The sequence below is a fragment of the Phacochoerus africanus genome, chromosome 2 (genome assembly GCF_016906955.1).
Source record: "Phacochoerus africanus isolate WHEZ1 chromosome 2, ROS_Pafr_v1, whole genome shotgun sequence".
In the NCBI taxonomy this organism is placed as follows: Eukaryota; Metazoa; Chordata; class Mammalia; order Artiodactyla; family Suidae; genus Phacochoerus; species Phacochoerus africanus.
This window is the reverse complement of record NC_062545.1, coordinates 242,489,452-242,502,433: the sequence shown is the minus strand read 5'-3', so window position 1 is coordinate 242,502,433 and position 12,982 is coordinate 242,489,452. Positions and strand designations below refer to the sequence as shown.

Genomic DNA, 12,982 nt, shown 5'->3' with positions numbered 1-12,982 from the left:
GCAAAAACAAAACTAAAAAACTGGTAATGTGTTGGCTCATATAATGGGAGCAATCTAGGGTGTGCTTCAGGCAGGTCTGGATCCATATGCTTTGGGAGTGTTTCTCTCCCTTTCTCAGTGGTGGCAAGAATGCTCCCAGCAGCTTTTAGGCTTACTTCTTCTTACCAACTTAGTAACCCCAGCAGGAAGAGTGCTGCTTTCTTAATAGGTCCAGCAAAATCCCAGGGGTAAAGGTCACTGTCCTGCCTTGGCTATTTTTAAAAATTTTTTTTATTGTAGTTGATTTACAATGTTCTGTCAATTTCTGCTGTACAGCAGAGTGACCCAGTTTTATATATATATTATATAAAACTTTTTCTCACGTTATCCTCCATCCTGATGCCTTGGCTATCTTTATAACGACTTAGGTTGTTTGCCCATCCTTGACTATGTGTCCCCAAGGGTAGGGTGTGTCTGCCTTTGGAGCCAGGGTCAAGGTCAGATCTGTGTGGATTGGGAGCAGAAGAAAAGTAGCTCCTCAAAGGAGAATGCAAGTGCCATTTCCAGAAGGAGGAAGCAGTGGCTCCTGCGTAAGCAAAAGCAGGAGATGCCCACTGGAGAACATTGGAACCTGCACAAGGGAATGGTGGGGAGAGGAAGATGGAATGGATGGCAGGGCAGGAGTGGAGGCTGTGCAGTGAGGCCCCAGATAAAGTATAAAGATAGGGAAGATAGAGGAGAGGAGGGAAGGCACTCATCCTTTAAAACTGGCCTCTGGCAGCTCCTTGGAGGAGGGCTGGGGGAGGAAGATAGAAAGCTTCGTTGAGAGATGGGGCTCAGGCAGGTGCAAATCAAGGAGTATAAATCAGAGAGGGGAGGACACTCTCATTGTGTGTGGTCGTCACATGTGCATTTGCAGGCATCTCCCTGCAGCCGAGGGGAGGGAGTGCAGAGCAGGTTCTGCCCAGCAAGTAATAAGGTGAAATCAACTGCACAGACCCTGGTCTGTCCTGAGTTGATAAGTGCACACTGCTGTTGGCATCCTCTTTATTTGGAGCTGCTTTTATTGTTTTGTGATATCTAGTGCGATCATTTATAAAAGCTTCAGAAATTCACTAGCCACCCCATTCCTCCCTGTGTTTTCTATGTGGAGTCTTAAGTTCCCCACTCATAAACTCCCACCTTGGAGGCTCTCAGGAATCTAAACTCTTAGAAGTTCACTTTGGGATTTGTACCCCACTCTTTCTTCTCTCTCATTAACTTTATTTGGCTACGCTTATGGCACGGGGAAGTTCCCAGGCCAGGGGTCAAACCCACGCCACAGCAGTGACCTAAGCCACAGGAGTGACAACACCAGATCCTTAACCTGCTGAGCCAGCAGGGAACTCCTCTCATTCATTATTTTAAAAAGGTTTTAAAAAGCCTAGATGGGATAAAAACAGAGGAGGACCTGACAGAAAATTCTTTTTAGATTAATTTCTCTGGCTTAGAAAGCCTCATTTTCCCTAGGGTTCCTGGGTCCTGAGGCAGCAAGACCCTTGTCCTGTGGCCATTAGATTTTCACAGACCAGATCCTGCAGTCCATCCCCAGATAGCAATTCTTTATATTTTTCTGGGAAACCTGTAGCCCCAGTCAGGTACTGATGAATGTCAGTCATGCCAGGCCACGAGAAGAGAGGTGGCAGTGGTAGGCTAGAGCCAATTATTAAATTTATAGGAAATGTTTAAGCTGGCAGTTAAACACAGCTGCTAAAAGTCAATTTACAACAATGTTTTTCTATTATGAAAAAATAGAAAAAGGTCAATTTACATGAACTTATCATTATTATGTTACATATAAAGGTATGTGGCATTTAAAACAAAATGTATCAGAGTTCCTGTTGTGGCTCAGTGAGTTAAGAACCTGACATTGTCTCAATGAGGATGCAGGTTCGTTCCCTGCCCTCTCTCAGTGGGTTAAGGATCTGGTGTTGCCCCAAGCTGTGGTGTAGGCCTCAGCTGCAGCTCCCATTCGACCCCTAGCCCAGGAACCTCCATATGCTGTGGGTGTAGCCGTGAAAAGAAAAGGGAAAGCAGTATTATTGACTATTTTTTAGTGCATTTTACTAATATCTGTGCTCTTGAGGTTCTTTGGATCTCTTTTATCTGTATGTCGGGGTCCTATGTAATGATGTGTTCCTACTGTGCATGTTTCCCAGTTCCACTCTCAGGAACATGACCTTGGTAGGTTGAAATCAGCCATGATGGGTATTTACACCATGGAAATTAGCAAACACCACCCACCACTCACGGATTGGCTTATTGTTTTATAGATCATCTGAATATCATCTCTACAGTGATGGAGACAGTGTTAATTATGCAGATTAAACTTGAAAGTGTCATGGAGTTCCTGCCGTGTCTGGTTAAGGATCTGGCGTTGCCACAGCTGTAGCATAGGTCTCAGCTGCAGCTTGGATTTAATCCCTGACCCAGGAATTTCTATATGCCACAGAGGTGGCCCCTCAAAACCCCTGAAACTCTTAAGTGTCATGTCTGTAGCTGTTACATTGAGAATAGCACCAGAAGTGAGAAAGTATTCTAAGATTTGAAAACCATTATCTGATTCAGCAAAGTAGCTCACATAAAGTTCCAACATACTTCTTGTTTCATTTCATCTTGCGTGTTCACATAAATGGAAGCATCACCCAACCTTTGTGTTGGAACTGCCGTCATTGACTCTGTCTGTGTCCACACGAATAAGGAAAAAATCAATGAAGCATTCAGTGAGATGCCTGAAATGCAACAAAGGCATTATTGACTCTAGGGAATTTATAGTCCCTATAAATTGTTGTGTAATTATTAAGTGTAATATAATAACATATATTATTGTGTAATTTATTATATGTTGTATTGTGTAATTTATTATATGTAAATTGTATGTACACATCCTTAAATGAGTAAAATCTGCAATAAAATCATGTACCCACATACCTGCATATGTTCCCACACCCCCAGAAAGCCAGTTGTTAAGCATTCACCAGCACACAAATGTGTAGAGAGACTTGTAGAGGGAACAGCAGGAGCAAAGCATTATAGGCATCATGAACCTCTGATGGAGTATGTGTGCACAGGGACTCGTTTCATCGCATACATCCGAGCTCAGCAGCAGCTCTTCTGTGAAGCCTTCTCAGGTCCCTTGGGCCTGTCAGCTGTCCTCGTCATCCCCAGATCTCCTTGTTGACGCCCTTCGCCATACACTCATCACCAATGGGAGAAGTGGCAGAGTGGGCAGGGTGTGTAGCAGCGGCCTGACAGTGAAAGTACTAGGTTTGCATCCCTGCTGTGCCCTGGACTAGTGGTATGCCCTCCCCCGAGATATGGTACCCATCTTCCTGTGCCTTCCTTATCTGCAAATGGGGACAGTAATAGGGTCTACCTCATGGGGTTGTTAAGAACAAATGGGTCACCCAGTGCAGAGGTGAGTGCTATGCATCAGCTGCCCCTACCCCTTCTTTATAACTTCCCGGCAGGCACACTGAGGTCCCCCATACCAGGGACTTTTCCATCCTTGGATTCAGGGAGTAGGCATATTAGTAGCCACTGTTAAATGATGAGTGAGTGAATAAAAGAAGGACCTTTGGCCTCCTAACATCCACTCTTCTGTGAGCTGTACCCACTACCACAGGGCCTTTGTACTTGCTGTTTGTTTTCTCTGCCTGGATGCTGCCTGGTCCTCTTTGCCTTGATGTCTGCACAGTGTGCTTCATCATTTTCTGCTCAAAGGTTCCCTTCTGAGAGCCTTCCCTGACTATCCTCTATAAAACAACATTCTCACATCCCCTGTCCTTCTTTCCCAACCTGCTCTGTTCTTCCCCACTGCCTTGGGCCTGTCAGCCTACTTAGGGTCTGTTTTGGTTCCTATTAAATCCCCAGGGCCTAGTCTGGCAAATGCATATTGATTGTGTGAATGAATGTTTATTCAAGCTCCCCAGATGCTGGTCTTATCTTCCTCTTTATCGTCCCTTCTCTGATATCTCAATACCCCTGGTCTGTGTCTGCCTGGCTCTGCTGGTCCACTCAGACAGCCCACAGCCTCCTAAAGGCTGAGCCACACCCTGCCTCTGGTCTGAAGCCCACCTGCCTGCTCTCTCCAGCTCTCTCTCTGGCTGGCCTTAGCGTCTGCTGCAGGTGCGGCTCCCAGCAGTTAGGAAATCATAATGAAAAATTGTTCTTGCCCAGAAGGGGGACTTTTAGTTCCAGCAGCTAGAACTCTGAGAACATGGTGATTGCAGCCATGGGAGAGTCATCCTGGCCATGAACCTCCCGATCTTCTGTCTTCACAGCCCAACCTGGCGTTTTGGGAGATGCCAAGGGACTGACCTAAGGGAAGAATATGGCCAACAGGTGGCTCGGGACCTACCTCCAGCTTTATCCCCGGAAGCACAGCTTAGATCTGCTTTCTGGATTGGGGTTTCTTGGAGAATTTCTTTTGAAATGAGATTACCACCACTTCATGAAAGTTTGAAGGTCACACTTTGATACATTTTACCAAATGCTAAAATATCTTATTTCACATTCTTTCTCTCTTGAAGATGAACTGACTGGAATCCTTAAGAAATTATCACTTGAGAAATATCAGCCCATTTTTGAGGAGCAAGAGGTAAGACTGTGCTTTTTGAATGTCAATTTAAGTCTTAACTCTCAAACAGTTGTCTAAATGTGTAGGCTTCCATTCTGCAAGCCTCGATTGATTTTTTTTTTGACTGAGACAGTGGAGAAAATGGAATTCGTGTTCAGCACATTTAGTTCAGTTCGTAACAGTGAAATCCTGAGGACCTTATGGCTTGTTTTGTTATGATAGCATTTTGTAATTTTGAGCACTGCTCTCTCTAGTAAAGTTTGTGTCTGTCATATTCTTTAGTGAAGAGGATTGACTAGCAGGTTTTTTTGGTGTAAAGCAAAATCCTAATGAGTCTCTATTAAGTGTCTAGATGTCAAGAGTTTGTGGTAGTCTGGGAGAGTCCCTGTTTGTTTAAAAGCGTTCCCAATCAGGAATTTCTAGTGGCCTAGAGGGTTAAGTGTCCAGTGCTGTCACTGCTGTGGCGTGAGTTCAATTCTGGCCCAGGAGCTTCTTTATGATGTGGGTGCAGCCAAAAAAAAAAAAAAGTAAAAGCACTCACAATCACATTTTTTAAAATTACTGTTCTGGTAGTTCCTGTTGTAGCGCAGCAGAAATGAATCCCACGCGGGTTCGATCCCTGGCCTTGCTCAGTGGGTGGGGGATCTGGTATTGTCATGAGCTGTGGTGCGGGGTGCAGATCCTGAGTTGCTGTGGCTGTGGTGCAGGCCAGCAGCTGCAGGTTCAATTTGACCCCTAGCCTGGGAACTTCCACATGCCACAGGCATGGCCCTAAAAAAAAAAAAAAAAAAATTTGTCCGTTATGCAGTTTAGCAGTTTCTCAAAATGCTAGAGTTACCATATGATCCAGAAATCCCACTACTAGGTGTATATGCAGAAGAACTGAAAACGTACATTCACACAAAAGCTTCCTAGCCTCACTGTTTGTTGTAGCCAAGAAAGGGAAGCAACCCAAATGTCCATCACTTGAGGAATGGATAAATCAAATGTGTTCTCTCTATTCCATGGAATATAACTTGGCTATAAAGAAGGAAATACTGATGCACACAATAACGTGGATTAACCTTGAAAACGTAATGCTCAGTAAAACAAGTTAGTCACGAAAGGCCACATATGGTACGATTCCATTTATGTGCAATGTCCGAAATAAGTAAATCTGTAGAGACAGAAAATAGATTCGTGGTTGCCAGGGAATGTGGGGAGGAGAGGCTGGGAGTGATTGCTCATGGGCATGGCTTTTCTTTTCGGGGGGATGAACATGTTCTAAAATTAAGTGTAGTGATGGTTGCACAACTCTGTACTCAGAACCATTTATTTGTACATGTTAAATAGGTGAATTATATGGTCGGTGAGTTGTGTAATAAAATGTTATAATTGTTACTGTTTTGGCCAAATAAAATCACTCTGTGGGCCCACCAGCCACAGGTTAGAATGTGCTGGTGCCCAGTTTAGTCTATGGTGACTGTCATCGTTACAGTAGCTGTCGCAAGAATCACTCATTGTCCCCAACAAGCTGGAGGTGCAATTGAAGAGTTTGTACTTTGCTTCAAAAAACAGACAGAGGTGGGAGGTGTTATGGCTTGCTTTCTTCGTTTGCTTTCTTGCCCTGTCCAGTCTGTCCTTCCTGCCTCCTTGGCATCTTTTTTTTCAGACTTTTTTTTTTTTTTTTGGCTTTTTAGGGCCTCACCCGCAGCATATGGAAGTTCCCAGGCTAGGGGGCAAATTGGAGCTATAGCAGCCAGCCTACACCACAGACACAGCAATGCCAGATCTGAGCCGTGTCTGCAGCCTACACCACAGCTCACCGCAACGCCATGAACCTGCATCCTCATGGCTACTAGTCAGATTCGTTTCCGCTGCGCCGCAACGGGAACTCCTCCTTGGCATCTTAAACTTCAGCAGTGATTGTTCTTGTCGTTGAGAAAGTCTTTCCTGTTTGCTGATGGCTGCCTCCTTTTACTTTATACATTCTGTGCCTTCTGAAGAGCTGGCCATAGGGACCCACACACAGGCTGGCTGTGGGGTTTCTGCCAGGGTCTAGGGTGGTGGGAGGAGAAGAGCGTCCAGAGGGGCCAGGAGTATCTGGTGCGGCCAGGGGGGCAGGTGGTTTTCATCAAAACCCTGTCACCTGTCCTTCAGCCCATCAGCGCCTCGCGATATCTAAAGTCCCAGAGAGGTGCAGGGAGTTTATTATTGTCAGAGAGGTGGGATGTGCCTGTATCTCTGGCTGTTGGATAAGGAAACAGACCATTCCCCACTAACTCAAACCTCCTTGAAGATATGTTTTCATCCAGGAAAGTAAATGACAATTGAAAAAGAGAAGGAGTGGGGAAATTTTTCCTGGTGTCGAGGCCCAGGCAGGGATGACAGAAATATGAGCCTTTCTCGGAGTTCCCATCATGGTGCAGTAGAAACAAATCCGACTAGGAATCATGAGGTTGCAGGTTATATCCCTGGCCTCGCTCAGTGGGTTAAGGATTTGGTGCTGCCGTGAGCTATGGTGTAGGTCGCAGACTCGGCTTGGATCTGGTGTTGCTGTGGCTGTGGTGTAGGCCAGTGGCTACAGCTCCGATTAGACTCCTATCTTGGGAACCTCCATATGCTGCGGGTGCAGCCCTAAAAAGACAAAAAGACAAAAAAAAAAAAAAGGAAACATTAGCATTTCTCCAGTAGAAACCAAGGATTGTGCCCCTTTGAGATGCCCTTTTTCTGAGCCCCTCTCTGCTTTGGTTCTCCCTGGCCCTTCTTTCCTTTATTGCTTCTGCATGTTTATTTTCTCACTCTGTCTTTCCACAGTCTGCATCTCTCTTGTCCTTCGGGAGAGGGGGTGGAACATGGTGAGGACCGCCATATGTGCATATTTTCTGTGCAATTTCCAATATTGTTAAAAGTGCAGCAACATTGGAAGTAACTTTCTAAGAGCAGGACTTGGATTGGTATCACTCTAGTCACCCAGATGACTGTATAGGAGACTTTCCTTGCTTGTTTTGTTTGCAGGGTCTTTCTAGAATACACCTCTCCTAAAACTCCCAGGGCTAGAGCTAAGGAGAGTTCTTTTTTTTTTTTTTGAGATTTCTTTGGCCACTTCCACGGCATATGGAGGTTCCCAGGCTAGGGTTCCAATCGGAGCTGTAGCTGCCAGCCTATGCCAGAGCCACAGCAACACGGGATCCGAGTCGCGTCTGCAACCTACACCACAGCTCGCGGCAACGCCGGATCCTTAACCCATGGAGCAAGGCCAGGGATCGAACCTACAACCTCATGGTTCCTAGTGGGATTCATTAACCACTGCGCCACAACAGGAACTCTGAGAGTTCATTTTTAATGACATTTTTCAAATAAGCTTTCAGCATAAATCCAGGAATTGGAAGTAGTAAATTCTAATTAATTCACTACTAATAAGCACTAACAGCTCATAATCATAAGAGTCCTGTTGCGGTTGGGGAAAAAAGGGGTGTGGCACCAAGCAGATGGTAGCAAATCCCCCTTCTCTCTTCCCAGGTGGATATGGAAGCCTTCCTCACACTCACTGACGGTGACTTGAAGGAGCTGGGTATTAAGACAGATGGATCCAGGCAGCAGATTTTGGCAGCGATTTCTGAACTGAACGCAGGCAAGGTATTGTTCTTAATCTTTTTTTTTTTTTTCTTCCTGTGTCAACCAGCCAAGAGCTTCACTCGGATCCTCCACCCTAGTGCCCTAGTGTTCCCAAGGACCTCCACGGTCTCATTTCATCTCCCCCACAACCCCGGTGGAGGCTGGCCCTGTTCACACACTCCTCATGGCTGAGGGCTCACCACCTTCCAGTATGCCTGTTCCTTTTCCAGGTCTCTCTTCCCATAAAGTGGTTTCTCCTTAGATTCGGCCACCGTATTCCCTCCGGTCATCTCAACCCGCAGGGCTGGGTTTTGCCCTCCAGAGCACAATGGAAATTGATTCAGACAGGCCTTGAAGTCAGGCAGACCTGGGTTTGAATCCCAGCCCCTCCACTCACTCAGAGTGACCCTGAGCAAGTCACTCCCCTCTCTGAGCCTTGCGTCTCTAGGGTGGGGGTGATGGGCTTGCTGCCGGGACTGAAATGCGCAGCAGAGCACCTGGCATACAGAGCTCCATCAGCCACTGTTGATATTGTTGGCAACCTGCATTTTTTTTTTTTTTGTCTGCTGTTCAATTTCTGTTTCATCAGCTTTCAAGCTAAAGATTAGCAGTGCCCCCACCCACCTGCCTAAAAGCACAGATGCAAAAAAACAAACAGGCAGACAAAACACACAAGGAGCAAGGCACCAGTGGCTCTGCAGATGGCTGTACCGTCACTCTTGAGCTATTCACACTCCTTGGCCTTCTGCTTTTCCCCTAATGTGAGCTAGATTTTGTTGGTCCCTTATTCTAGCAACAACATATAATACTTGCTTACCTATTGCTTTTTCACACTCTGCCTAACAGCTCCCCACTTGTTGGACCATAGTGCTGTGTCGGGGATTTTGTCTTTAGAAATAGTACCAGAATGGACATGTCTGCTTTTTTGGTTTTTCTTCTGTTGTCTTGTTCCTCAGGCTGTGTTCCCCAATACGAGGTTGTCAGATATCGTGGCTGTTTTATGGTTCTTTCTATATATTGCCGGGTAGGCACAGAAGTATTGAACAGCCACAGGCAGATAAATATCCATGTAGCACTTTATCATTCACAGGTCACTTTGCACAGTTTCCTCAGTTACTCTAGAGGCCACTACCCTCACCTTCTCTCAGCCAGACGGGGAGCAGAGTCTGGGCGACGTCTTCCTCATTGCTTCCTGCAGCACCACACTGCCGAGGTGGCCCCTCCTGGCCCTGCTATATTTTGGAGTGCTTCTTTTTTTTTGGCTTTTTTGTCTTTTCTAGGGCTGCTCCCACAGCATATGGAGGTTCCCAGGCTAGGGGTCCAATTGGAGCTATAGCCACCGGCCTACGCCAGAGCCACAGCAACGCAGGATCCGAGCCGCGTCTGCAACCTACACCACAGCTCACGGCAATGCCGGATCCTTAACCCACTGAGCAAGGGCGGAGACCGAACCCGCAACCTAGTCGGAATCATTAACCACCGAGCCACGACGGGAACTCTAGGGGGCTGCTTTTATTGCCATCCTTATCATTATTTTGCCTGTCTGAAGGCTGTGAGGGGGTTTTTCAATGTGATATAGTCAGCTTGCTTCAGGTGCCTGCAAAGCTGAGCGTTTTCTTGCAGGTCTTTCTATGTGTTCTTTCTCTTCAGTAGGTGGCCTGTTCCTAAATGCTGCTCACCTGTCTCAGGCCCCTGGCTGACTCACTTCACAGATGGGGAAGCAGAGGCTCCAAGAAGGGCAGGAGCTCTGACTCTCAGACCAGCACCGTTTCGCTCTGCCCTTAGACATGAAGGGCAGGAGGTGGGCAGGTCTTGGCTATTGAGAAGAGTTCACCCAGGAAACAGGATGGGTCATATGGACGGATCACCTGAAGCCAGCAACCAAGCCCTTTGGAGCATGGATTTATTCATGAATAATCGCCCTTTGTCTGCTGTGTCCCAGGCATTGTGTGGGTGTTGACCACTGAGAATCACTCTGTGCCCAGCACTGCTCTGAGCATGTTACATCTCCTCCTTCATATAACCCTCCAGAGGTTGGTTCCAGTGTACAGTTGAGAGAACTGAGGCACAGAGAGATCCTAGAACTTGCCCAAGATCACACAGTCAGTAAGTGCAGAGCCAGGATTGGAACCCAGAATTTGTGTACTGACCACTGTACAATCCTGCCTCGGTATAACCCACAAGCACAGGCGAGGCAGATTGTGTTGTGGGAGCTCCTGACTTAGAGTGGGGGACTTAGAGGTAGGCCTGGAAGGTGTCCCCAAGGAAGGAAGATAGGAACCACCTGGCAAAGGGGTAGAAGGCGTGTGCAGACCAGGCAGAGGGAGGCACATGTGCAAAGGCCCTGTGGTGAGAAGATATGCATTTAAAGAACCAAAGGAGTGACTGGCCCCTGGAAAGCAAGATGCCTGGTGAGAGGGGAGGCCAGAGGGGACAGATGAAGGCTCCCAGGGTGGTCGAGGGTGACCCAATCAAGTGGACAATGGCTTTGGAGAAGGGATTAGGTGAGTGATGGTAGGAGGACTCTGGCTCAGGAGTTAGGATCCTTCCTCCTCCCGGCCTCCAAGGGCCTGATGTGTGAACCAGGAAGAGGATGGAGGTGAGGAAAGCCAAGCTTAAGCTAGTCGAGGAGGAAGGACAGAAAAGGTAGGACCAGTGAGGACAGAGAAGGGCATGGGAAGACAGGAACTGGGTGTCACTGGAGTCTGGCCTGGGGCTTGGTAGCTAATCACTGCTGATGCTTCTGGAACTTCCCCTCTGCCCTCTGTGGCCATGGCCTCCTTGGTCTAGAATTGCAGAAAGAAGACAGCGTGGGTTGGTTTGTAAATCTTGGGAAACTTATCTGTCATCATCAGAGTGACATCTCGAGCTACTCCAGAGGAGGACATTTTCTTAAAGTCTCTACAGACTAGAGCTTTTTTTTTTTTTTTTTTTTTTTTTAGTTTTCTCTCAAATTCATTGCCCCCCTTCTCCCTGCTTCTGTAACAGTTTGCATCCCATGCTAAACAGGGCCCCATCAAGAGAAGTAGATGCAGCAGCTGTTGGTGGTTGTTGTAGGTAGTTCAGGCTGCATAACGAAGTACCTTAGGCTGGGTGGCTTGTAAGCAGAAATTTAATTCTCACAGTATGGTGCTGGAAGTCCAAGATCAGGGTGTCAGCATGGTCGAGTTCTGGTGAGTCCTCTCCCAATTTGCACACTGCCACCTTCTTGTGTGTCCTCACATGGCCCAGAGTAGAGAGAAGCAAGATTTTTCTTTTCTTTTTTTTTTTTTTTTTTTTTTTGGTCTTTTTGCCATTTCTTGGGCCGCTCCCGTGGCATATGGAGGTTCCCGGGCTAGGGGTCGAATGGGAGCTGTAGCCACCGGCCTACGCCAGAGCCACAGCAACGCGGGATCCGAGCCGCGTCTGCAAGCTACACCACAGCTCACGGCAACGCCGGATCCTTAACCACTGAGCAAGGGCAGGGATCGAACCCGCAACCTCATGGTTTCTAGTCAGATTCTTAACCACTGCGCCACGACGGGAGCTCCTCTTATCTCTTCTTATAGGGGTATTGATGGCACCATGGAAGCCCCACCCTCATGACTTCACCTAAGCCTAGTCACTTCCCAAAGGCCATCACATTACGGGGTTATGGTTTCAGCATAGGGATGTGGGGAGTACACAGACTTCAGCCCATACCAGTGGTCTTTCTTGGGGGCCCCAGCTGACCGGCTCTCAACAAAAAGACCCAGGTGCTTCCAACACCCCAGGCCACCCATGTTCTCCCCACAGGCAGCATCTATCCTGCATAGTCAGGCAATCCCTCCTGGAGATAGGTGCAAGGGGAAGGAGCCAATCTGAACTAATCCCTGGAGAATGGCCTTTTATATGAGGGTTAGTAGTGCCAGACAAAGTCCTGTGGAAATAAGGATTGCATGTCAAGTGTATCTCAGAGCAAAGGTGTGATTGGGAGAAGGTGAACATCACAAAGGCAAGTTTATCTTCCCCACTCTAGGTCATCATTGCAAGTCTATGCTGGTTCTTAGAAAGTGCCAAGAGGGAGTTCCCACTGTGGTGCAACGGGTTAAGGATCCAGCACTGTCTCTGTGATGGCACAGGTTTGATCCCCAGCCCAGCACAGTAGGTTAAGGATCCAGTGGTGCCACAGCTGCAGTTTGGATTTGACCCCTGGTCCAGGAACTTCCATATGCCGAGAGAGAGAGAAATTGCAAAGAACTTCTCAGGCTGACTGTGGCTTCCTAGAGCCCTTTGGATGCCCTGGACCTGGGCTCTTCTGGGCTGGATCCACCTGACCCCAACTCCTGTGTCCTTTTTGATTGCCACAGGGCATAAGCTTCCCCTTCTAATGTTCATCCTTTTCCTTTCGAAACCCAGCCTTGGCCAAGGGAGTACCCAGGGTGGCTCAAATGCCCTGTACACATTTGAGAACTTGGTCCAGGACTGGGGGGAGGGGGGGGGAAGCCCAGCTTTCCTTGACCCCTCACCCTGTGTCTTTCAAGCTGTGGTCCTCAGCATGCTGGCAGGTTGTAGAATCAATCTAGTGGTTCACGAATAGCATTTTAACAAGCAAAATAGAATAGAGTAGAAAATATCAAGATTCTTTGCAGGTAGGAAGGGCAAAGCTTCTTTCAGCTATATGGATTTACATGTAACAGGGTTGTGATATAAAATGTATTTCTTACACAATCAAAAAAGTTTGAACATTTTAGCCCCAATTTTTGAAAAAAGTGAATATTAACCCAAATCCAGTTGCACCATAAAAATACCAACAAAGTGGTGTGGACC

The 12,982-nt window shown here is 47.2% G+C and overlaps 1 protein-coding gene across 3 annotated transcripts in view; it reads left to right on the top strand.

Moving 5' to 3' along the window:
• ANKS6 (ankyrin repeat and sterile alpha motif domain containing 6) overlaps positions 1-12,982 on the top strand; it is a 63,212-nt gene that overhangs the window by 41,352 nt on the left and 8,878 nt on the right. For 2 of the 3 annotated variants that reach the window (XM_047768020.1, XM_047768019.1), the window contains exons 13-14: positions 4,551-4,618; positions 8,099-8,215. In XM_047768020.1, coding sequence (XP_047623976.1) covers positions 4,551-4,618; positions 8,099-8,215 — 185 coding nt within the window. Of the gene's footprint in view, positions 1-2,291; positions 2,804-4,550; positions 4,619-8,098; positions 8,216-12,982 lie in introns of those variants that run through there. The other variant, XM_047768021.1, reaches the window with a different exon arrangement.